The sequence below is a fragment of the Umbelopsis ramanniana genome (assembly GCF_025399195.1).
Source record: "Umbelopsis ramanniana AG unplaced genomic scaffold K450scaffold_82, whole genome shotgun sequence".
NCBI classification, from domain to species: domain Eukaryota; kingdom Fungi; phylum Mucoromycota; class Umbelopsidomycetes; order Umbelopsidales; family Umbelopsidaceae; genus Umbelopsis; species Umbelopsis ramanniana.
In genome coordinates, this window is record NW_026252168.1 from 12722 (window position 1) to 33326 (window position 20605).

Sequence of the window (20605 nt, forward strand, 5' to 3'; positions counted from 1 at the left end):
CAGGTTTTCACTTCATCAACACCAGTTCAATTTGAGAAAAAAAAATCGATATTACATTGTTAAAATTTGCGAAAATAATAATCACCCTAAGGACTACTGAACTAGCACATTATTTTTCTATTTTTCTTGCGTAAACATGGAAAAAAAGATATGATCCACGTCTAGAGAATGCCTTGTCGCTTAAGGTCTTCATATGTCTTCTTGTTGAATACATTGCCTTCGGCGTCTTCAAACTCCTCCAACGTATCAGCTTTGAACTCATCCGCTCTACCTTTCTTTTTGAGTTTATCCCATACTGAAATGAAGAAAAGTATCCATTAGCTATAAGTCAGCCGTGAGCTGGAACAGCCATGAAAGAAAAAGAACTTACGAGTATATGCATCATCTATTTGCGTTATTTCATGGAAATGGCGTGTATTTGGTATACCTAGAGCACGCATACCATGGGCGTGTCGCCACTCTTGGAAATGTTTGTCAAATGCTTTGCGACCCATATATACGAAGTCACCGCAAATCTCGCATGGATATTCAACACCGAGACCATGAAGCTTGTACAACCAGTAAGGAATGGGTTTGCCGTCCCAGCCAAGAGGGAGTTTGAGAGGATTGTAAATCTTGTCTTCGTCATCGTCATCAGACTCGTTTTCAACGAGTTCATGATCTTCCTGCTCTTGTTCTATCGCTCGCTCCCTATCTGTAAGTGCTTGCTTTCGTTCAACGTTAGCCTTGGTATCTTCACGGTGACTTGATAGCGCGTCTACGTAGCTTGAGATCAGGACTTCTTGCCATGCAACAGGCTTATCCTTGTCCTCCTTCTCTTCTAATGCCTTTTGTCTGGCTTTCTCTATTTCGGCTTGATCAAGATTGGGTCCTTTTTGCTCCAATAGCTGCTTTTGCGCCTTTATATGCTTCTTTCCTGTCAAGTGACCATCGAACACTGTTTGCTTGCTGAACTGCTTTTGGCCTAAATATTTCAGAAGTGAAATATAGTAATTTAATACATTGAATGTGGGAGAGAAACTGTTTCGATAGAGATCAATGAAAACTTACATGCGATGCAAAATAGCTCTGGTGCAGCTTCCTCCTCCTCCCCAAGCTTCTTTTCCCATCCTGGCACCTTCTTCTCTTTCCAATCTGACTCGAACTTTTCCTTGGACTTTTCTCGTAAAGCGTCAAGATTGTAAAGAGGCTTTGCTCTGGCGAAGAAGCTTTCAAGGTAAGATTGCAACGCTGTCAAATAGTTCCTGTAATCCGCTGTTGTCTTTGTTTCCTTAGGATATGATCCTTTGAAGTCGTCAAAGTTTGAAAGATATGCCAAATAGTCCACCCGTTTGATGTGCTTAAGGTTGATGTATTGTGTATATAACGGGTTAAGATCCAAAAACCGACCATTTCCTTCTTCTCCAGAGAAGAGAGTATCTAGTTCTATTCAAAGCATTAGCCACGTCAATAAGAAGTATAAAAACTTTGTTTTCCTCTTACCAGCTTCTTCAGAACCGTCCTCGAGCTTTTGTCTTTCTTGAATGATGAATTGTAGTTCTGATGGTACAACAAATTCATTGGGATATTTGCGATGATGATCCTTTATAACTCGGAGTCGTTCATAGAAATCTCCAAATGTGTCAGATGTTGTTGCTAATGCGTCTATCTCTTTCTTCCGCGCTCTACCAAATCGATGCGAAGTTAATACGAGAAAGATCGCACAGCCATGCGTCACGACTAGTCAATGTCAATTTTATAGATTGAAAAAACCTACCCGTCCTTGTCCTCGTAAAGATCGTACAACTGCTGGCTCTTTTCAGTTATTTTGTTCAGAAACTTGTTGACAACGTGTTCATTCTCTAGTCGTTCCTTTTGAGTTTTCGGCTGATTCATGTACTGATCGACGATGGCTTGTTCTAAGCGCTCGATCTCTTCGTGAGCACTATGACAAAATGGTTCAATGCATGTCTAATCAAATCCTGTTTCGTGTCATTTAACCTACCTTCTCTGCTGCTCCAGTACGCTCTCCATAGTAGAATGTGTAGTGAAAGAATGGAATTTTTGTCAGGTAACTTTTTTGTGAAAACCAAGTTTGCTGGTCGGTTTTTACGGGTCACGTGCTGAGCGTCCGAATGAGACTTTGATGGCGACTGAGTTTGCAAACGAGAAAGTCAACATTGTCATGGCAGCACCACAGAAGTAAGCAGCTTTCGGTACCTGTCATTGCGTGTATAGCATGCTCCTCGGATGGTCATTAATGAAGACTTTTTTTGAATGCATAGGGAGCAGCCTGAGTCTAGTCAGACCAATCAGATCAGGGGTATGACCATAATATTGAATCTACACACGATAGCCTTTGATTGCGTGCATAAGTTCTAACTTTTATTTTAACGCTCCAACTTAAGAAGCGATATCAAAACTTGCCATAGATGTCCCGGAAAAAGAGATATATAATCCTTACCGCGAGAACGACTACCTTGTTCCCCAGTGGAAAGATATCACCACGTTGTTAGACAATGCATCGAATGGTACATGATATTTACATATAATCGACCATGCAAAAAGAAACCTGATAATAACCGAACTTAAAATTGCAGATCTTGATGTTGGGCAATTAGTTCATTTACAGTCATTTACGCTGTTTGATGCTATGAGCGCCATCGAAATCATGGATCCAAAGATGGACACCGGGATGATATTGGAAGGTGACAAGAAAAAGCCATTTGATCCGCTTAAATCTCTTAGTGGCGAGCAAGTGCTTTGGGTCATCGACCGACTGTTGAGCTGTGAGGTGCGTCTATGCGTAACCATATGAAACGGCGTTTGGAAAGAAGCTCATCAATTTTTCGCAATGCAGATGGCATGGTTATCTGGGCATTCTCTGTCGCAGACGATATTTACTTGCATGTACTTCCATGATGTTTTTTCACTGGTGCAAGAAAAAATTGAACCGTCTCAGCGCATAGATCAGCCTCCAGAGTTGGTCAGCTCTGTGTTGAAAGCATATGTACTGGCAACTACAAAGTGCTGCCACTTAATATGGAGGGAAATGGTTTCAGGAAATGTCTATGAGGTATGTGGCTCAGTCATCATGCACAATTGTAGGTGAGATAACATTTGTGAACGAAGGAACTCATCATTCTGTTTTACCTGGGTGTATTCAGGAAGAAGACTTTACTACGAACCTGTTTGGACTGTCATTAGGCGAACATTATCCTGACACCGAAGTGTTAAACGCAATAGACTATGCTATACACTGGTTATCTGAATTCAAGAAGAGAATGGCGTCAGAGGGAGGCGGTAAGTGTTGTGTGTATGGAAGTGTGGGCACAAATATGGGTCGTTTAGCCATATCCGCTTTTCAGAAAACTTGGCTGTGTTCGAAGGTCTACTCAACCGCCTTTATGCTCGCAAACATTATCTCCTGGCCCATATGTATTTTTCGCAACCAAAGTGTGAATGGTATCATAAGGCAGACTCTGAGTTACAAGAGCTTACAAAGCTGCTAACTAGCAAAGATGCTGGATCGATTCTTAACACTCAGAATTTGGGAAAAGAAGTGGATGGTGGTAGGTTGATTGATGTGGATTCTACATTGCGTAACCCTCTGCTACTTTGACTCATGTTTTGTTCCAGCGTTTGACGAAAATATCAATCGCATTTTGACTTCACAGACACCTCCTCGTCCAATTATATTGCCCACTCAGGCCGAGGTATGCTGGCCTCTCCTCGTCTATCATTATGAATATATTTCACCAACAATTTATTGGATTCGTTTTGTTTTTATAGGCACTGGAGTCCTTTGTCCACCTGTCAAGTCGACTGACATCCCTTTGCTCCATTGTGGACTACCAATCTGTAGCCTCCCTTTTGGTAAGCTAAAGCATTGCGACTCATGCATTCAAAACATTCGCAATTTCTCATATATTTTTTATACAGAATTTTTGTAAATATTTCGCTTCCTCCAGACCCTATCCGGATGCATTTTCTCGGTCAAAATTGAATGTAAGTATCATTATCAGCTTGAGAAGCACATCCATTCTACTCACAGCAATTGCAGACGAGTATATACCATAGTTATCGATTCCTGGGGTCATGCCCTCTTGACGAGGTTGTCGCGGAATCCATGATTGACTTGCTACAACCTCCATCTTGGTGGTTTTCTAAACATCGACCACAAAGCATCGAAGAGGAGAGCTATCGTGAGACGAAAACAGCAATCAATGCCTTTCTAGAGCGTGCTGGACTGGTAAGCATTGTAACATTATGTATCAAACAATGTGGATAATGAGCAAGTTATTGACGTTATCATCGTAGCCTTTCCTGGATATCTTCAGGATATATTGTCACAATCGAGCACGGCAACGTCGGATAATGTGTAAAGTACTAGGAGAATGGGAAATTCTCTTGAATGAGGTTAGTTAAAGACATATATTCACGACTGTATAGCAGCAACACTAAATGACATTGGTCGCTTAGGCTTTCACACTGGACGAAAAGTTAAATGAAATTTGCGTAAGTGGACCAGCTTTTAAAGTGTTGATGGTGTAACACCAAAGTCTAAGATATCCATTTTTACAGTTCGACGAAAGTAAATATTATTTTTACCATTGGACAAATCATCGTAGGCTTAACATGATCGAGACCATTCTATTGCTCGGATTTGAGCTTGAGCTTTATGGATCGCATGAATACACCATGATTTATTGGTGAGTTGCTGCTTGCTGTTCATTTTACCGTCCTTGATGCGCAACCATCTGACTGGCTTTTCTCCCAGGTTTGTAGATTACTTGCTAACCTATCGACATAATGTCTACTCACATATACAAGCGAACATTGCCATAAGCGACGTGTACTCTGAACCGTACACAAGCAGCAACGCTCGCCAATCTTCACCCACATCGCAGAAACGACAAAGAATATGTGAATTCCAATCTTTGCAGTTGATTAACAGCATCAAATACGATCTGAACATATCTGTTTGGCGAGTGAGTACCAACTACTATAACAGTTGTAATGGTTTACATCAAATACTAATCTTTATGTCTCTTTCACTTGCTAGACTTTGATTGCATTCGAGAAGATAAATTTAATCAAAAAACCAAGTTTAGCCTTTGACGACGAGGAAACACGTTATCAACATAGATTCAAGGCGTTTGCCAATCTCTGGAACTTTGAACTTCCACCTTATGAACGGTTTCGAAATGATGTGAATGTTGCATCGGAGAAGGTATTTTTCATGCGTCGATATTGTTGTCCGTTTCTACGCACTTACTAATATTCTCTCTTTAGCCTATGGACCAGTTGCACGCTGCTCAGATGAGCCTCAATAGAGCAAAAGATAATCTCAGACGCATTATTCCAGAAAGCGCATTACAGACCAAGACAGAGCTTTGCGCTGACTCGTATAAAAAGGTAAATATGAAAGTGGAATGAACAAGGTATCCCAATGACATTTGCTAATATAACACCTTACTCACATAGGACGTGCAAGCCATGATGCGAACCTGTATTTCTAACCAAGTGGCCATAACGCGAATAATGAAGAACACATCAGCCAAAATTAACATATCATTTGAGTACCACCCTTACTGGCCAACCTTCAATGTCATAGAATTATAATCTGCTGCCACTGAATTGCCACTCTTAATGTCTCTACTTGCAACGTAATCATAGATGCCATGGAGCAAACACGTAAAAATAAACATATTTCAAAAGGAATGAAATTTCTTTTATTCTGAGTCGAACAAATGTACAGATTTTTATTTTGGAGGAGCTGTAAATGCTCGATGGTATACGAATCAACTCTAGATCTATTAAGATGATGAAGGAAGTTTGCAAACAATATAAAGAGTGAGAAAAAAGCAACTAGTAAAATGTTGGATCTGACGGTCTAATTTACATAAGCAAGGAGCTCCCATTTTTTGGTTCTATGCTTGCGTGGTTTGTATGGCAAGCCGTTGCGAGAAGCATGTCCGACCTGATCAACATATTCCTTGTCAACACCAGATCGAAGCATGGCACGAAGCAAGTAATGCCAGGTGAATTGATTAGGTTCTATTTCGCGCTGTCTCATGTCTTCAAAGAGGGCTAATGCGCCTTTAGCATCACGCGCGATGGCAAAACCTTGAATTAAAGCAGTGTATACGACGTCGTTGGGCGGGATACCGTCAGCCAACATATGCTGAAATATCTGCATGGCGCGACGAATATCATGTTTGGCAAATCCAGCAATGATGATTGAATATGTATATACGTTTGGGCGGGTAATCCTTGAACTCTGCAGATCTCTAAACATCGCAAATGCTCGTTGAATACCAGGTTGAGCCTTGTTGTGGGTATCTTTGGCTTGTGGCGTCATGGGCATGGAGTCCATGTCACGAAGTTCAGTAAACGTGTCCGCTAACAAATTGGCATCACGAGTGTGTTCATTCATACTATCGCTTTGCTTTCCAAGATCCGAATCCACTAAACCAGACATGATGGATGATATTGCACGTATGAAGGGCGAGTCACGGGCATACGCAGTCTTCTCATTCGGTTCAATTTGAGTTGTGCAATCTTGTTTCATTATTTCAAACATCTTCCAAGCCGTTTCCAGCTCTCTATTGGCCACAAGTCCTTTGATGATGATGGCATAGGTAAGTGCATCCACAGAAAACCCTCGTGTCTTCATATCCGTCACCGCATCAAACGCTTTTTCGGTTTGTTGACAGTCGAAGAGCGCCTGCACGTAGTGATGATAGGTATATCGAGTGCGTTCAAGTTTGTGACGAGAGCCGGAAGTTGAATCGAACCACGAAAAGGCTTCTTCAACACCTTTAATATCCCCCTTCATACCCAGGCTGCGGATAAGATGATTGACCATGACCGAATTGATCAGCTCAGGTTGGTGCTGGAGATAGTGCCGGAATCGACTTTGAACGCCTCTTGTGTTTCCATTTGCCAACTTCATCAAAACGTATGCAGATCGTTGCATGTTGTCCAGAGCATTCCAATTCCCACTGATCTCTACATTCAGCGCCTTGTACAAATCCTCGGCAACTTTACGCATATCGAGCGCTAGCGCTTTCACCATGAGAGCCATATATACTGGATGCTTGGCAGTACTCTCCACCAACCGCATGTGCTCAATGTAACTGAGTGCCTCCTTGGTCTTTCGATGCTGCAAGTAACCGTTGGCCAGGATAGCATAAGTAACAATATTTGGTGAAACCTTGGCTTGAGTCATGTCGTCTAAAACTCGCTTTGCTGCCTTTAGATCACCCATTCGACAAAATCCTGCAATCAGCGAGGTATATGTATACACATCAGGCTCGGTATACATTCGCGCGTCCGGTGAAAGGCGTCCAGCATCTACTGCAGCGTCTTCCATTGATTGTAAAAATTTGATAGCGCGAGGCAATTCACAGCGTCGACAAAGTAGTTCAACGATGATGTTGCATGCTTGACGTTCAGGTATAATGCGATCTACCGTCGCTGCATGTGAAAAATCAGCAATTATGTCGTCTATGGAGAATGTATCAGGCTGGGCATTCAAGCAGGCAACACCCAACGAGGTATAATGCGATGACGACAGCGCTAGGTGTTTGTCATGCATATCTATCATAAGGTCTCGAACTTTCTGAACCTGCCCATGTCTAGAGAGGGCGAATAGTATCTGGGAGTAGTGATAGCTGCAGGGCATGGTAGGGTCTGCCTTTTCCATCCGATCCAGAACGGAAAGCATACGCTGAACAGTGTCGCTGCTTTTTCCATACTTGAGGTTATTCAACAGACGGCTGTAATTGTTGCCTTCCATAAAGCTGTCAAGTCCACGTTCGATCAATCGCTGGTATACTTTCCAAGTCATTTGGCAGTTTTGTTCAGGTATCTGATATAATGCGCCACGCAAAATTTTGAATTGCTGTAAAGGTGTCAATTCATATCCTCTTTGGCTTAGATCCATCAACATCTTGTCAAAGTCTTCGGTTCTGCTGTATCGAAACTGTCTCCATCGTTGATATAACGCTTTTGACGCACATATGGTTGGAGAGTGTCCTGACTCATTAATATTCCGCTGATATATGGATCCATGGGATGGCATTGTTGCACCTTTTGGCTGTTGTTTGTTAATTGTCTCCTCGCCTTCTAATTGAACGGAAGTGACCTTTGCTGCTTGAGACGAACGAAACCTCCTTGAAGAGCCGGTTCCCCTGAACAATGATTGTGTGCTAGTATCCAACGCATGGTGTTTTTGGTGAGGATCCAAGATGTTTCCTATACTTTTCGTACACAGGCTAGCTGTAGGGTGCCTGGAAGTACTATAATTTGATCTCGGTTTGGACGATTTGCGCGAGTGGTGTTGCTTTGTCCAAGTTGTCATGTGTCGAGGCACAGGTGTATCAAAACTAGACAACAAGGTCTTCTGCAACATAACCCATGTCCGTCTATAGGACAGTATAGTAGTTACAGACTTGCTTCCCGGTGAAGGGAGCGCAAGAGACGGTGGCATGGCAAGTCAAGCAATGAGTCGTTAAGCTCGTTATTTTTTACTTGTTTTCCAAGTGCCTGCGATTGTTCAGGCAAAAAAAATGTAAAAATGTAATGATGTCAGCTTCTAAACATCAAAATAAATTTTTTACATACAAACTCCACCTGTCAACATTGCGCTTGAGTTTGGGACTATCCTCTGTTTCTCAATTAATTTGTAAGTCCAACTAAAATATATTTTAATGGCTGCAGATGCTTTAGAGTAAATGTCAGCTTAATAGAGGAAATAACGATATAGGACAGAGAAAGAATCGGTACGGCTTTGAAAAATTAATATTTAAGAAGAAGGATGGTGCCATTACACATACAATAAGGTAATAAAAGAGAGAAAGAGAGAGAGAGAGAGAGAGAGAGAGAGAGAGGAATTACTCCCTTACAACAAATTAGCCATTTGATTACAACTTCTTAAAGAAACCCTTAATTTTGCTACCAAGCGAGTTCTTTTTCTCCTTGATCTTATGTCCATTAGCAGTGGTAGAGACAGTAGGCTCTGGAGCTGGAGCGGCAGTATTTGCCTGGGTGTCCTGATTAGTTGCTCCAGTAGTTTCGGTGGTGTTATTAGCATTGGCACTGTCAGCAGTGACTTCTGTAGTAGCTGCTGCTGGCTCTGCGTTGGCAGTTGCTCCGGATGGCTCTTCTACGGCATCTAATACAAAAGATGTGGCCAGTTTAGATGACATTTCTCTTGCAACTCCTCCCAACTTGTACAAAAGTTTCTGCGTTATAACTTACTGGTGGCACTCTGCTCTTCATTGGTGGGCTCCGTAAGGGCTTCAATATTTTCAGGAGGGGTGGCAACAGGGGGCTCAGCTACCTTGTCATGCTCTGTAATAACCGGTTTTTCGTTAGTGACAGAGTCTTTCTTGGAGGCCGAAGTGGCAAAGACATTAAGGGCTCGAAGCATATTAAATTATGTTTGGGTATAGAAGAAGAAGTAGAAACAAACTGAGAGCGGAAACAAAACAAAGTCGGGTGAATAGATCAAGCTTAGCTGATCACATCTCAAACGACAGAGTGATCATAAGCGCATCCTTCACTCACACATTGCCCAAAGGAGTTGCAAGTAATATCAATCAGCAGGGATGAAATAAGGTAACTAACCTGGCTCTTGAACCGTATGAGGAGGTTCAACAATGACTGGTTACATTGACATAATCACAGGACGACGTCATGAGTGTCACACAGTAACATGCGGGACATAGAAATGGAAAGCATGGACCAGGTGAGAGATTATATCACAAATGATAAGAATAAAGCAAGGAAAGGAACGATATCAATCAGTAAAACAGTTATGGAAGCTACCTCTTTCCTTTTCCTAACATCTTCATCTCAATGACTTACCCGGAGAGTTCGCTCTATCGAGATCGTTCTCAACAACAGGGAAGCTTTCGATATTGGTTGCTTGTGGCTTTACAACTTCATTGTCACCTTTAGCAACGGCAGCTGTATCAAATTGAATAGATCGGTCAGAATATTGGTCAACCATGTATTGGATTGCAGATTCCTTTCATTTGCAAGACGAAAGGTCTAGCGCTATGATCTTCCGACCCTTCACTTCTAAGATGTGACGTATCCGAGCGGCAAATTATAACATGTATTACCTTCATAAGCTGCCCGGTCAGATGGAAGTACAACTGGGGGTACGAACAATGGAGGTAATGATTCCTGCTTTGGCTGTTCCGGTCCAGCGTCGGCTACGTTGGCTTCGCTGACTGATGTCTGTGCAAGCTCTGGTTCGACGGGAGCATGCAAAATATTGTTGACGTTCCCCTCAGCATCAGTGGTAGTTTCAGTCTTACTGTCGGTCAGCCAGTGTTCATCAACAACATATTTGTAGAGGATGTCTTGACCAGGAGTCTCGTACGGAATCTGCACGGTGGCAGTGAACATGCCGTTATTGACAAAGTCAAGAACTTGGGTCTTGCTCCAGTTATCAAAGGTACCAGTTACTAAAACACTCTTCGCTTCCGGGGCAGTGTAAGTAAACGTATGCTTAAAAGTTTTCTGTTGGCTCATGACGAAAGTGAAAAGGTTGGAATCTCGGAAGGCAATAGAAAAATTTGGGAGAGTTAAAATTTAATCATGCCACCACCGTCACGGTAAAAAAAATTGAAAGGTAGACGAAACATGACGGTTTCAGTCTAGAATCTGCTTCTTCAATCGCCGCGTATCTTCCATGCTGATCTAGTAGATTACCAAGTTATAGACTTCTTTCGTGACACTTGTAGCTTAATACACATTGTGGGAACATATTGCTATCGTAAGGATTTGTCTTGATACAGCAAGCAAGCACATTCGTCGGTATCTATTGTTCTACGTCAATGATCTGTTTCGGGCATATTTCTGGCACATTTACGATGATCCATTTCAATAAAATATCCCCACTTGTAGTTGAGCGAGGGCTTCAGCTATGAAAGTTGTCCTTTTTTTTATATATATACCTTTCGTTCATAGTTAGCCATACGTAGCTGAATTCGATGGATATCTCCTACTGCTAAGCAGTGTTAGCGTATCCCTTAGGATCTCCATTGCATGTGTGTAATTGATCGTGTGACTAGGGAAAAAAGACTGTCCAAGTATGCACCAGCTTTTCTCATCGATATACTGTAATTTCGTATCCACCGTGTAAACGCACTCCTGGCTGTCGATCAGTAGGTATTGGGAGTACATAACAGAGAATCAGAATACAATATAGATATCGACACATGCATTGAATAAGTACGATTGCTTTATAATCAACAAATACATAATTATATTGATAAATACGATGTCAACAACGTACTTCGTTAGTGGGACGCTCAAAAGGTGAAAGGGTGGACCACATGAAATGCCCGTATGACGTAGGAATTTTGGTGGGGGATATGGCTCCAGCCAGCGGGACTTACAATCCACCTGAAATTGGGCTGGTAGGTTTTGTACTTGCCAGCAATCATCACCACTACCAGTTCGTGAAAAAATGGCAGCTAGACAACAACAGCAACAAGGTGCATCAACTCAAGGAAAAACCTACCAGTTTAAGCTGGTACTATTAGGTAATGCATCCTTGGACACTTATCCAACGCTCATACTAAAAACTAGTCGGCGGTTAATATGAGCTCTGCTTGGCAAAAGTCCTGAATCACTAAATTAACCCATCACTTATAGGCGAATCGGCCGTAGGAAAGTCAAGGTGAGAACAGAAACCTTTTACAATATTGTTGCGCAACGTGTACCGCCCAATTCAGATAGATTGATGAATGTCTCCCCACCAACCCGTCACTCCAAACGATCTTGCTTTTCCAACACCGTCGTCCATGTTTTAAATTACAATCTTCACTTTGACACCATGTGAACCGCTGCGCTAACGACCTATGTTTTTATTCTAGTTTGGTTATGCGGTTCGTCAAGGATCATTTTGATGAATATAGGGAAAGTACTATTGGAGGTATGAGCCGTTATGATATTTTTCGCTATCCTCTGAGCTTCTTTTTAACCCACTTCCTGCAGCCGCTTTCTTGGCCCAAACCATCTCACTTGACGATAATACCACTGTCAAATTCGAAATTTGGTACGTCTCGCTTTCTCTGTAGTTCAAACCACTATTTCATCTAACCTATTTTTTGATGCTTGATAGGGATACCGCTGGTCAGGAAAGATATAAGGTAAAGAGAATGAGGACATCTACTACATATGTACAACCACATCATGATAGCTTTTCGTATTGATTTCTCTTCAATTGTCCCTATCATTTTAGAGCTTAGCACCAATGTATTATCGCAATGCCAATTGCGCAGTTGTCGTATACGATATTACACAAAGTGTGAGTTTGAAAGGCTTAGCCTATGGTGGTTTTTTCAGTAACATAGGGACTGACTTTTAGCATTAGGCTTCGCTTGAGAAAGCAAAGGCATGGGTAAACGAATTACAACGCCAAGCGGATCCAAATATCGTTATTGCACTTGCCGGTAATAAGAGCGATCTGGACTCTCGAAGAGCTGTGGAGACCGAGGTATGCACTTATAAACTCTTGATTAGCAAAACCATAGACACGCTAATCTGATGAATGAATTTCTTTCTTTTTTTTTTTTGCAATAGACTGCACAAGCATATGCTGATGAAGCTGGTTTGCTTTTCTTTGAAACTTCCGCAAAGACTGCTCACAACGTAACACAGCTATTCACGTCTATAGGTGAGGACCCTTTCGAAATATGTATAGCTTTCTGGTTTGAAATTCGTGACCCACAGCTAACCAACTCTTTGTGACGATTAGCAAAACGCATGCCACTCGATCAGCTAGCAGACCAATCTCGTAATAAGAACAAGGGACTGAACCCTCGAGGAGTTGATTTGTCTCGCCCTACCAATCCCAATAACTGTGCATGTAAGTAACTGCCGTCCCATTTGTCCAAGACTCGCGTTAATATAGTGTGACTGACTGTGATATCGTTCAGGCTAAATCTCCTTAGGTTATATTTGACTTTATGATGCAGCGGATACAATAATTGCAATGCAATCTCATGTACTTCTTGCTTTCCTTTTTTGTGTGTTTGATTTTATAATTACAATCGATTTCCTACTTTATGACTTCCACATATTAGTGTGTAGTGCGCGCTTGATCAAAACGTAACAATGATTGCCAATGTCTTTGTGGAACATACGGGTGAAGCACAATATATGTATTGGAAAAATTTCTACATACTAGTTGTAAAGCCGTTCTTCTTTTCACGTTAAAAAGATATGGTAAAGAACAAAGACTATAGTAAAACGGAAAGGGTGTGTGTTTCTATCATAAACTCTCAGATGATGCGGAGCCAAAAATCCCTTGTGTAAGAAAGCAAGTGACGTTTCTTCATCTGTCAAGTTCTGAACGTGTGGTTGCTGGATCGCAGTGAATTTCTTCTAAAAAAATTGTAAATTAACGACGTCTCGACTTGGACGACACCGGTGTACTGGCTTTTGAAGTGCCTCTCTTCTATTGGAAAGAGAACGAAAGAAATGTGAATAAGCGTTGCAATAGATCACCCACCGTACGTTAAATATGTTACCTTCTTATCCTCCTTGGTCTCTTCTTCCAGTTCTGCATTTTCTTTCTGAATTAAACTGATCAAGGTGTTGCAACGCCTAGAAATCTCTTGAGAAGTTCGGGATTTCAAGAACCAATCAAAGCGGAAGAGTGGAGATCCTTTGATTTCTTGTCGAATCTTGTCATAAACATTTTCAGTGCCGTAGCCATACTTTTCAAGCATGACAATCAAGAATCGATCCTCTTCTTCCGTATAGTTCTTTCCTTTGGTTGGCTGTGTGTAGTGAATCTTCATCTGTTGGAGAGGAAGACGATGACGACCAATTTTGGCGGTCAACTGCTCTTGGATTTCGGCCTGTTTCTCAATCTCGCTTTCACCCTTCTCGATTTTGGTGATATAACGCTCATAATCCGTAATCTCTTTGTATCGAGACCAGAACGTTTTAGAGTACTTTTTCACTTCATCTGCGGTTTTTCCATCTATTTCAGTAGCGATATCAGTGATATCGTGTCTGTCGAATTAAGAGAGACGTAACATAACGGAGGTGAGTTAATTGCTTGCGCACCGCACTACCAAGGACACATCTTAAACATACCTTCCGAATTTGGCGCATGCATTGATAAAGTTACTGAAATCCTTCTTGCTCCAATGAGAGTATCCCTTTGTATACAATTCTCTTCTCTCTTCTTCCTCTTCTTCCGTGAGCGGTTCCGCTACATAATGAAGAGTCAGTGACTATACCAAATTTAGCAAGCGATGCAATCCATTAGCTTATATTACCTTCGTCAATTTTCTTTTGCTCTTCTTCCCTAGCCTTTTCCAGTTCAGCTGGGTCTTTGTCATCCTTATCAGCTGTCACGGGAGGCACTTTGTAGCCAAGTGTTTTCTACAATGTGAAGATCAGCATTACTGGCCGAGCCAATATTATCAAACATACACTTCAAGAAGTCCTTACCCTCAAATATAAAGTATCCTTTTCGTTAAGCTCTTGAAGACGCGGTGGGAAAAATTGGAAATCTTCGCTAAAAAAAAATTAAAAAAAAAACCAGGATACCAAGTTAAACACTGTGGTCATCATCAATGCCTACGAAGCTTAATCAGATGACTTACACATTGTATCGCTTTGGTCGTGGTGCCTTAGTGGATGCCGTCTTTGATGACGTCCGCAAAGCTTCCTTATAATAATCATCCACAGCATAGTTGGCTTTTCTTTCACGTTTAGCGGGACCAAGCCAAGCGAACCCAGAACCAGCTTTTCGCTAATGGATCAAAAGAAAACTAAAGTTAAACACCATACTGAACTGATATATATAAGCCTTATGCGCTCAACCTACCTTGCTGCTCCAGTCCTCACCGTTCCACTGGTAAGCGCTGTCGGAAGTGAAATTCTTAAGATCATCAATTGTGACATTCTCGTATTTCTTGTTGAGCTCGGCAGTCTTTTCTTCGCCAAGTCTCAAAATTTCTTCAATGTCATCATCCAAAACAGTGCTTCTAAATGTCGAATATGAAGATTAAGAGAGCGTTCCAGAACAGTGCAAAATAATCATAACATCAGGTTTGTACGTACGCGTCAGTGTCCTTGAAAATGCTCTCAGCTCCGTGTTGGATCATGGTCAATAGCTCTTCTTTAGATGCACCCTTTTGCTGCTGAGTCATGCGTCCTTGCTGAATAACCAATTGGTCCAAACGCAATTTTTGCGCAGCTCGTTCCAAAACCTTCTCTTCAATAGCATTCTGAAAGTTGGATTGATATCGTTAGCATTGAGAGCAACATGATTCTACCTAGACCAAAGTAATATGTTCTTCCTTACCTCAGTCACAAATCTGAAGACATAAACTTGCTTTGTCTGACCGATACGATGAGCACGATCTTGGGCTTGCAAATCCACTTGGGGATTCCTATTATATAAGAAAAAATGATGGAAGATTAGCAGGCCAGTATTGGAACACCGGAAAAACGGACTATGATGATACGAACCAGTCGCTATCGAACAAGACCACAATATCAGCAGATGTCAAGTTGATACCCAAACCACCAGCACGAGTGGTGAGCAAAAAGATGAACTTGCTGCTGTCAGGCTTATTGTATTCGTCAATGGCATCGATACGGTCTTCTTGCGAAGTTTGACCATCAATACGGCAGTATTCTAGTTGAAACATGACAGGTTAACTATTGTCCACTCAGCAGTGGCTAGCAATTAAAAAAGCACATACCATATCCGCGCCACCAACAATAATCTTCAAGAATGTCCAACACACGACTCATTTGACTGAAGAGCAACACGCGAGATCCCTGGGCTTTCATGCGAGTAAGAAGCTTGTCCAAAACAACCATTTTACCAGAATTGTCAACAATGTGCTGGTCGGTCGTAAAAGGGGGTCCGGGTTCCTATCACAACATAAAGCTTAGATTGCAAGTCATGGAAAGTCTTTAGTTCAACATAAAACTTACAGCGCCATCGAACAAGTATGGATGGTTACAGCATTTTCGCAGCTGCATAACGATATTCAAAAGACGCGTTTTGCCTTCACGTTTATTAAGCCCTCCAGCTCCTAGAAAATGATTAACAATGGTTTAGATGCGACAGTACTGTGGATAGATCTAACAGGGTGTTACATACCGTTCACGGCATCGATATCCTTCTCAAGTAGCTTTTGATACCATTTTCGTTGCATGGCGCTCATTCCAACATAGACGTTGATTTCCTTCTTAGGCAAAAGCGACTTTTCGACGTCAGCCTTGATTCTTCGAAGTAAGAAAGGTCGTAGCACCTACGAATAGAATCGGGTTAGCTTATAGTGGTGGTCACATTCTCTTTCGTTGAAAGAACGCGTTACCTTGTGAAGCTGCTCTACAACTTTCTTTTGATCACCTCCTTGTTTCTCAAACCATTCATCAAAATCTTCTGACGAGCTGAATACATCCGGCAACAAAAAGTTTAACAAAGCCTACAATTCACAAGTCAGAAAGGAGAACAAGAATAAGTACATGAAATGTCATACGCGATACTTTACCCAAAGTTCGTGGAGGTTGTTTTGCAATGGTGTACCAGTAATGAGCAATCGATTTTTGGAGTTGAATGCTCTGACAATTTGTGATAGCATAGAGTTCTCGTTCTTGATACGGTGAGCTTCGTCAATGATGATATACTGCCATGAGATTTTGCGGAAATGCGACTTTTCCATCAAACACATTTCGTAGGAAGTAATGCATACTTCAAAGTTCAAAGGAAGTAGACGATCTTTGATCAGTTCATTCTGTGATTTGATGTGCATTAGTTGAAAATTATAATATAGGTAATCAAGCACTTCACAATGGACATCGCTCAGGTATTAACTCACTCTTTTCTCCTTGCTTCCATGAAGTACAAAGGCCTTGAAGTCGGGAACCCATTTTCCAAATTCCTTTTCCCAGTTGTGCAAAGTTGACTTTGGAACCACAACCAAATGAGGTCCAGGAATATCGCGGAAGTGCTTGAGGTAACCAAGGAAGGAAATGGTCTGCAAAGTTTTACCGAGACCCATTTCATCGGCAAGAATTCCGTTGATACCATTTTCGAAAAGTGAAATCATCCAGTTCAAACCTTGAACCTGATAGTCTCTTAGCTTTCCGCCAACAACATCTATTGCAAATGAACACATTTAGAAACGCCAGATATCTGCTAAAAATCCGTTTTGTCATAAAAGTACATACAAGCTGGTGATTCGGTAAAGACAGTAGGGAGTTCATCGCTTTCGTCGCCTTCATCCTTCAGAATTTCTTCATCTTCCTCCTTTTCCGTCTTTCTTCGACGTCGGGAACTGCTAGGGATATCATTTGTTAGTTTCATAAACCTTGTACATTGCTCTCATGAGATCTCCAGGTCGTACCCTTCTTCATCCTGAGGCTTCGACGAATTGTTTGTCTCCTCCATAACCCTACGCAGCTCTTCATCTTGCTCAACCTTCAGATTAAAAAAATGGGCAAAAAGTTCAGTTTGTCCCAACAAGTATCGGTATCGCTTCAATCTGTCTGCATCCTAATGGCAGAACGCGATTCAAATGCAGGTGATAGCATAAATAATTTTGTTAATGAAAGCTGGGGTGATGAAAGACGGTGGTGGTGGTGAATTTACAGTACCTTGGATTCATTCAGGCGTTTTGCGGTATCGGCAAACTGTTTCTTCTGATGTTGAATACGTTCTTTCTTATCCATATAGGCACCATCCTGGAATAGCATGAAAAGGTCAGGGGCTTTTCCTTTTGGAGGCGAAAGTCGCTCAATCAATATTTACGAATAAACTTACATCGTGAGTATGTTCAGACGCGCTCGACTATCATCAGAGAATGTAATGTTGAAAGAGTAATGACGGTTAGTGTATGGTGTCCAATTCGAATGATCTTATCGTAGCCATCAACTGCTCCCAGACTGCTGGACTGACGCGAAGCCTACCTCTGAATCGCTTTGCGGACGATCAATATCCATAAGTTCAGCCTGTAAAGAAGTTAAGCGTGAGTTTGCTAGTCAATCATGGACGTCTTCGGAGGACTTCCAAAATAAGGGCGCAAAAATATGGTATGGGATCGAAGTAGGATGAGCTTGTACTTACAGGCGATTGAGCCATGATTACAATGTGAGATTTTGAACACGAAAAGCGGTCCTCACTTTTTGAAAAAAAACCCGTCTTCACGAAAAATGCTCATCACATGATTTCAAGCAGTGAATTAAATACATGTTCAAATGGCTCCAGATAGCAATGCACGATTATCTTAGGTTGATAACGATATCACAGACATTTTGTACCTTATGAAACTTTAGAACTGCTATTATTGACAGGTAAATATACTGGAAAGAGCTCAAACATAATAACGTGTACCACCCGTTTCGTTTTCTTGCTAGTTTGCAGAAGAGAAAAATTGTCGCTGAATGGCAACATAAACGTTTCGTCAATACAATATTGCTTACTTTTAAACAAACAACTATTTACCATGTACGCTGCTGGCAACATCATCCAATAACGTTAAAAAAAATTAACAATAACTGAACTCTACAAATTAGTAAAACTCTCCCAAGTTATATGTGATGGTATGCAGATAGAGGGCATGCATTTTTTAAATTCATGGGGGTTAAAGGGTCACTGTATGTAGGCTACAGCTATTGAATTTTATATTGATATTTGACGTAATATTTAAGCGCTCACTTGCCACAACCCAGTCAAAATTGCAGTTTGTATACGTGATCATACACGTTCATGAAACAAAGTGGAGTTTGATACGTTTCCATATGCTAACTGGCTCAAACATGATGACGGTAAGAAGGGGTTCAAGCATAATCTGATGTCCCCTATTTCAAACCCTGATACATCAGTTATTTTTCTTAAATCATAAAGAACTGTCTAGTGTATCAGAATGATAGTTGCCGATGTAGCCGAGTTAGCTCGCCATTTGAACGTGGACAACCGGGACGGTTTTCGGCAGACATGCTTCAAAATGCAGCTTTTTTTACTTTATCCTCACGAATAGTCGACATAATGATCCACATGTGCGTTATCATGATGTGGATCTATGAAAAATGTCGCTATTTTCAGAAAATGCTTATTATTCCTTTTGCCCCCCAGGTGTCACAAATACAGCAATTTGCATGCAGAGTCCAGGGTTCAACCTAGTAAAGCGCAGCGCCAAGGAGAAATCTTCGTTGTTTGTCTATGGAGGAGTCGATCGCTGGAAGAAGCATCATCCCTTATCATCTACATAGGATTAAGCTATCAGAGATGCACCTGGTCAGATTGCCCGATTTATATATGAATAGCATAACAGGTTTCTGCAAAAACGATGTAATTGAATGGGCCCTAAAACTGGTTATAGTGGCCAGGGATAATTTTAAAACAAACAGACCCCTCCCTGATCGATCTGCAGTTTCTGTCTATACTCCGCTAGATCCCACCGCAATATGCAATGATATTGGAGATTTAAAAATGAGGACGAAGGGTTTGCCAATAGCACAGGGCATGATGCAGCGTGCAGAGATAAATCAAAATACTCGCTATACAGTATTGAAATGGCGAACAGGGTCGTTGGACATGGTGTAACCGTGTTGGGCTCGTGCGGTGTTTTGAAATTGAAATTCGCCGGCAAACCAAACTGCCGCATCCAATCAGGTTGCTCGTAGGCCCGCGGAACAGGGTCCAACAGCGTCTGTACAGGACCCTTTGGACCCTGATTGGCAAACAAGAAAAAAATTTTACACACTCCGTTTTCAGAACGTCCAGACCCTGATACCCCAATGTACATCGATTCATGAAAGTCAAGTTTAATACAGGTGAGAGCTTAAAATTGGATGTAATGTATGAGGAAAGCGATGGAAAGTCTAAGCAAACGGATTTAGAAAAATATAATACAACATAAATGAGCAAGGACGTTCAGTCTATAGGAAACGTTGCGTTTCAAAAACGTAGGAAAATAAAAGAGTTATACGGGGGAGGTTCTTTTTCGGGTATGTTGTCCAGAAAGGGAGCGGGTATCCATAGGAAAATGATGCATTTGATTTTTTTTAGGACATAGTGTCAAGGTTTGATTTTGTTCTGCCATGTTCAGCCGAAGGTACTGACGATATGAGCCAGTTGTAGTAAACCGGAAGATGAGGTATTTTCGTCCACTTGGCGGTGATTCTTAGGTACAGGTAAAATGGTTCTGGGAGGTGGTAAGGAGATGTCGAGTGATTGGCTATCCTGCATCATTTGGTGCAAAGGAGGGAGACTAGGCGATGATGGAGCCGAGAAGTATTCTAAGCGATTGCTAGGCGGAAAATCGGATGGAATGACAGAATGCTGGTTTTGATTTAATGGCGTTATGGCGCTCGAGTCTGAGTGGATACGAGTATGAGCATGTGGCCGAGGGATGTTGGAAGCCGCGGTAGAATGCAAGGACCCGTTTTGGCTGTGTACCCTGCTACGAGACCTCGCAGACATGTGTGTTCGGTAATGTTGCATCATGTTATCTTGGCGAGAGAAGCGTGAAGGGCAACCGGGGTACAAACAAGCGAAATTCTTTTCCCCAGTATGTATGCGGTTGTGGCGAGCTAAATGGCCACTACATGATAAGATTGG

The 20605-nt window shown here is 41.7% G+C and overlaps 9 protein-coding genes across 9 annotated transcripts; 3 read left to right on the forward strand and 6 right to left on the reverse strand.

Moving 5' to 3' along the window:
• K450DRAFT_260568 (uncharacterized protein) lies at positions 1-2046 on the reverse strand. The gene is made up of 6 exons (XM_051592181.1): positions 1985-2046; positions 1757-1924; positions 1483-1664; positions 1051-1425; positions 371-964; positions 1-295 (listed from the first exon to the last, which is right to left on the reverse strand). The coding sequence occupies exons 1-6, from the start codon at positions 2011-2013 to the stop codon at positions 162-164; spliced, it is 1482 nt and encodes a 493-aa protein (XP_051440666.1). The 5' UTR covers positions 2014-2046; the 3' UTR covers positions 1-161.
• An 81-nt stretch (positions 2047-2127) lies between these two features.
• K450DRAFT_260574 (uncharacterized protein) lies at positions 2128-5740 on the forward strand. Its single transcript, XM_051592182.1, has 18 exons — positions 2128-2181; positions 2265-2302; positions 2388-2510; positions 2580-2773; positions 2840-3055; positions 3147-3282; positions 3348-3551; positions 3619-3695; positions 3772-3855; positions 3922-3987; positions 4043-4231; positions 4300-4398; positions 4462-4497; positions 4564-4691; positions 4760-4970; positions 5045-5212; positions 5275-5397; positions 5467-5740. Exons 1-18 carry the CDS (start codon positions 2165-2167, stop codon positions 5602-5604), a joined length of 2247 nt encoding a protein of 748 aa, XP_051440667.1. The 5' UTR covers positions 2128-2164; the 3' UTR covers positions 5605-5740.
• K450DRAFT_260580 (uncharacterized protein) lies at positions 5715-8497 on the reverse strand. The gene has a single exon (XM_051592183.1). It carries the CDS (start codon positions 8474-8476, stop codon positions 5876-5878), a length of 2601 nt encoding a protein of 866 aa, XP_051440668.1. The 5' UTR covers positions 8477-8497; the 3' UTR covers positions 5715-5875.
• A 141-nt stretch (positions 8498-8638) lies between these two features.
• On the reverse strand, positions 8639-9514 carry K450DRAFT_260581 (uncharacterized protein). Its single transcript, XM_051592184.1, has 2 exons — positions 9247-9514; positions 8639-9160 (listed from the first exon to the last, which is right to left on the reverse strand). Exons 1-2 carry the CDS (start codon positions 9416-9418, stop codon positions 8910-8912), a joined length of 423 nt encoding a protein of 140 aa, XP_051440669.1. The 5' UTR covers positions 9419-9514; the 3' UTR covers positions 8639-8909.
• Positions 9311-9839, forward strand: K450DRAFT_260592 (uncharacterized protein). Its single transcript, XM_051592185.1, has one exon. The coding sequence runs from the start codon at positions 9427-9429 to the stop codon at positions 9598-9600; it is 174 nt and encodes a 57-aa protein (XP_051440670.1). The 5' UTR covers positions 9311-9426; the 3' UTR covers positions 9601-9839.
• A 1-nt stretch (position 9840) lies between these two features.
• K450DRAFT_260595 (uncharacterized protein) lies at positions 9841-10905 on the reverse strand. The gene has a single exon (XM_051592186.1). It carries the CDS (start codon positions 10528-10530, stop codon positions 10072-10074), a length of 459 nt encoding a protein of 152 aa, XP_051440671.1. The 5' UTR covers positions 10531-10905; the 3' UTR covers positions 9841-10071.
• Positions 10906-11327: 422 nt separating this feature from the next.
• Positions 11328-13127, forward strand: K450DRAFT_260601 (uncharacterized protein). Its single transcript, XM_051592187.1, has 10 exons — positions 11328-11546; positions 11659-11683; positions 11880-11938; positions 12001-12061; positions 12128-12155; positions 12248-12313; positions 12380-12502; positions 12589-12682; positions 12764-12874; positions 12945-13127. The coding sequence occupies exons 1-10, from the start codon at positions 11471-11473 to the stop codon at positions 12947-12949; spliced, it is 648 nt and encodes a 215-aa protein (XP_051440672.1). The 5' UTR covers positions 11328-11470; the 3' UTR covers positions 12950-13127.
• A 384-nt stretch (positions 13128-13511) lies between these two features.
• On the reverse strand, positions 13512-17715 carry K450DRAFT_266905 (uncharacterized protein; the record flags this gene model as incomplete). Its single annotated transcript, XM_051592818.1, has 18 exons — positions 13512-14028; positions 14113-14230; positions 14298-14403; positions 14473-14539; positions 14628-14776; positions 14852-15011; positions 15088-15254; positions 15332-15419; positions 15499-15667; positions 15735-15909; positions 15973-16064; positions 16142-16292; positions 16359-16469; positions 16536-16778; positions 16863-17143; positions 17215-17324; positions 17391-17539; positions 17641-17715. The coding sequence occupies 18 exons, from the start codon at positions 17713-17715 to the stop codon at positions 13512-13514; spliced, it is 2928 nt and encodes a 975-aa protein (XP_051440673.1).
• Positions 17716-20401: 2686 nt separating this feature from the next.
• K450DRAFT_159966 (uncharacterized protein) lies at positions 20402-20581 on the reverse strand (the record flags this gene model as incomplete). The annotated part of the gene is made up of 1 exon (XM_051584002.1): positions 20402-20581. A coding segment is annotated over one exon (180 nt), but the record flags the coding sequence as incomplete, so codon positions are not given.
• Between the last annotated feature and the right edge of the window lie 24 nt (positions 20582-20605).

Bases quoted from the DNA above. Each gene is read 5' to 3' on its own strand.
- K450DRAFT_260568 (XM_051592181.1), bottom strand. From the start codon at position 2,013: ATGGAGAGCGTACTGGAGCAGCAGAGAAG. The intron at 1,925-1,984 runs GTAGGTTAAATG...ATTTTGTCATAG, and splicing joins GTACTGGAGCAGCAGAGAAG to TGCTCACGAAGAGATCGAGC. The intron at 296-370 runs GTAAGTTCTTTT...TCTTCATTTCAG, and splicing joins AATAGATGATGCATATACTC to TATGGGATAAACTCAAAAAG.
- K450DRAFT_260574 (XM_051592182.1), top strand. The intron at 3,696-3,771 runs GTATGCTGGCCT...TTGTTTTTATAG, and splicing joins TATTGCCCACTCAGGCCGAG to GCACTGGAGTCCTTTGTCCA. The intron at 4,498-4,563 runs GTAAGTGGACCA...CCATTTTTACAG, and splicing joins AAAAGTTAAATGAAATTTGC to TTCGACGAAAGTAAATATTA.
- K450DRAFT_260580 (XM_051592183.1), bottom strand. From the start codon at position 8,476: ATGCCACCGTCTCTTGCGCTCCCTTCACCGGGAAGCAAGTCTGTAACT.
- K450DRAFT_260581 (XM_051592184.1), bottom strand. From the start codon at position 9,418: ATGCTTCGAGCCCTTAATGTCTTTGCCACTTCGGCCTCCAAGAAAGAC. The intron at 9,161-9,246 runs GTAAGTTATAAC...CTTTTGTATTAG, and splicing joins TGAAGAGCAGAGTGCCACCA to ATGCCGTAGAAGAGCCATCC.
- K450DRAFT_260592 (XM_051592185.1), top strand. From the start codon at position 9,427: ATGTTTGGGTATAGAAGAAGAAGTAGAAACAAACTGAGAGCGGAAACA.
- K450DRAFT_260595 (XM_051592186.1), bottom strand. From the start codon at position 10,530: ATGAGCCAACAGAAAACTTTTAAGCATACGTTTACTTACACTGCCCCG.
- K450DRAFT_260601 (XM_051592187.1), top strand. From the start codon at position 11,471: ATGGCAGCTAGACAACAACAGCAACAAGGTGCATCAACTCAAGGAAAA. The intron at 11,684-11,879 runs GTGAGAACAGAA...TTTTTATTCTAG, and splicing joins TCGGCCGTAGGAAAGTCAAG to TTTGGTTATGCGGTTCGTCA. The intron at 12,503-12,588 runs GTATGCACTTAT...TTTTTGCAATAG, and splicing joins GAAGAGCTGTGGAGACCGAG to ACTGCACAAGCATATGCTGA.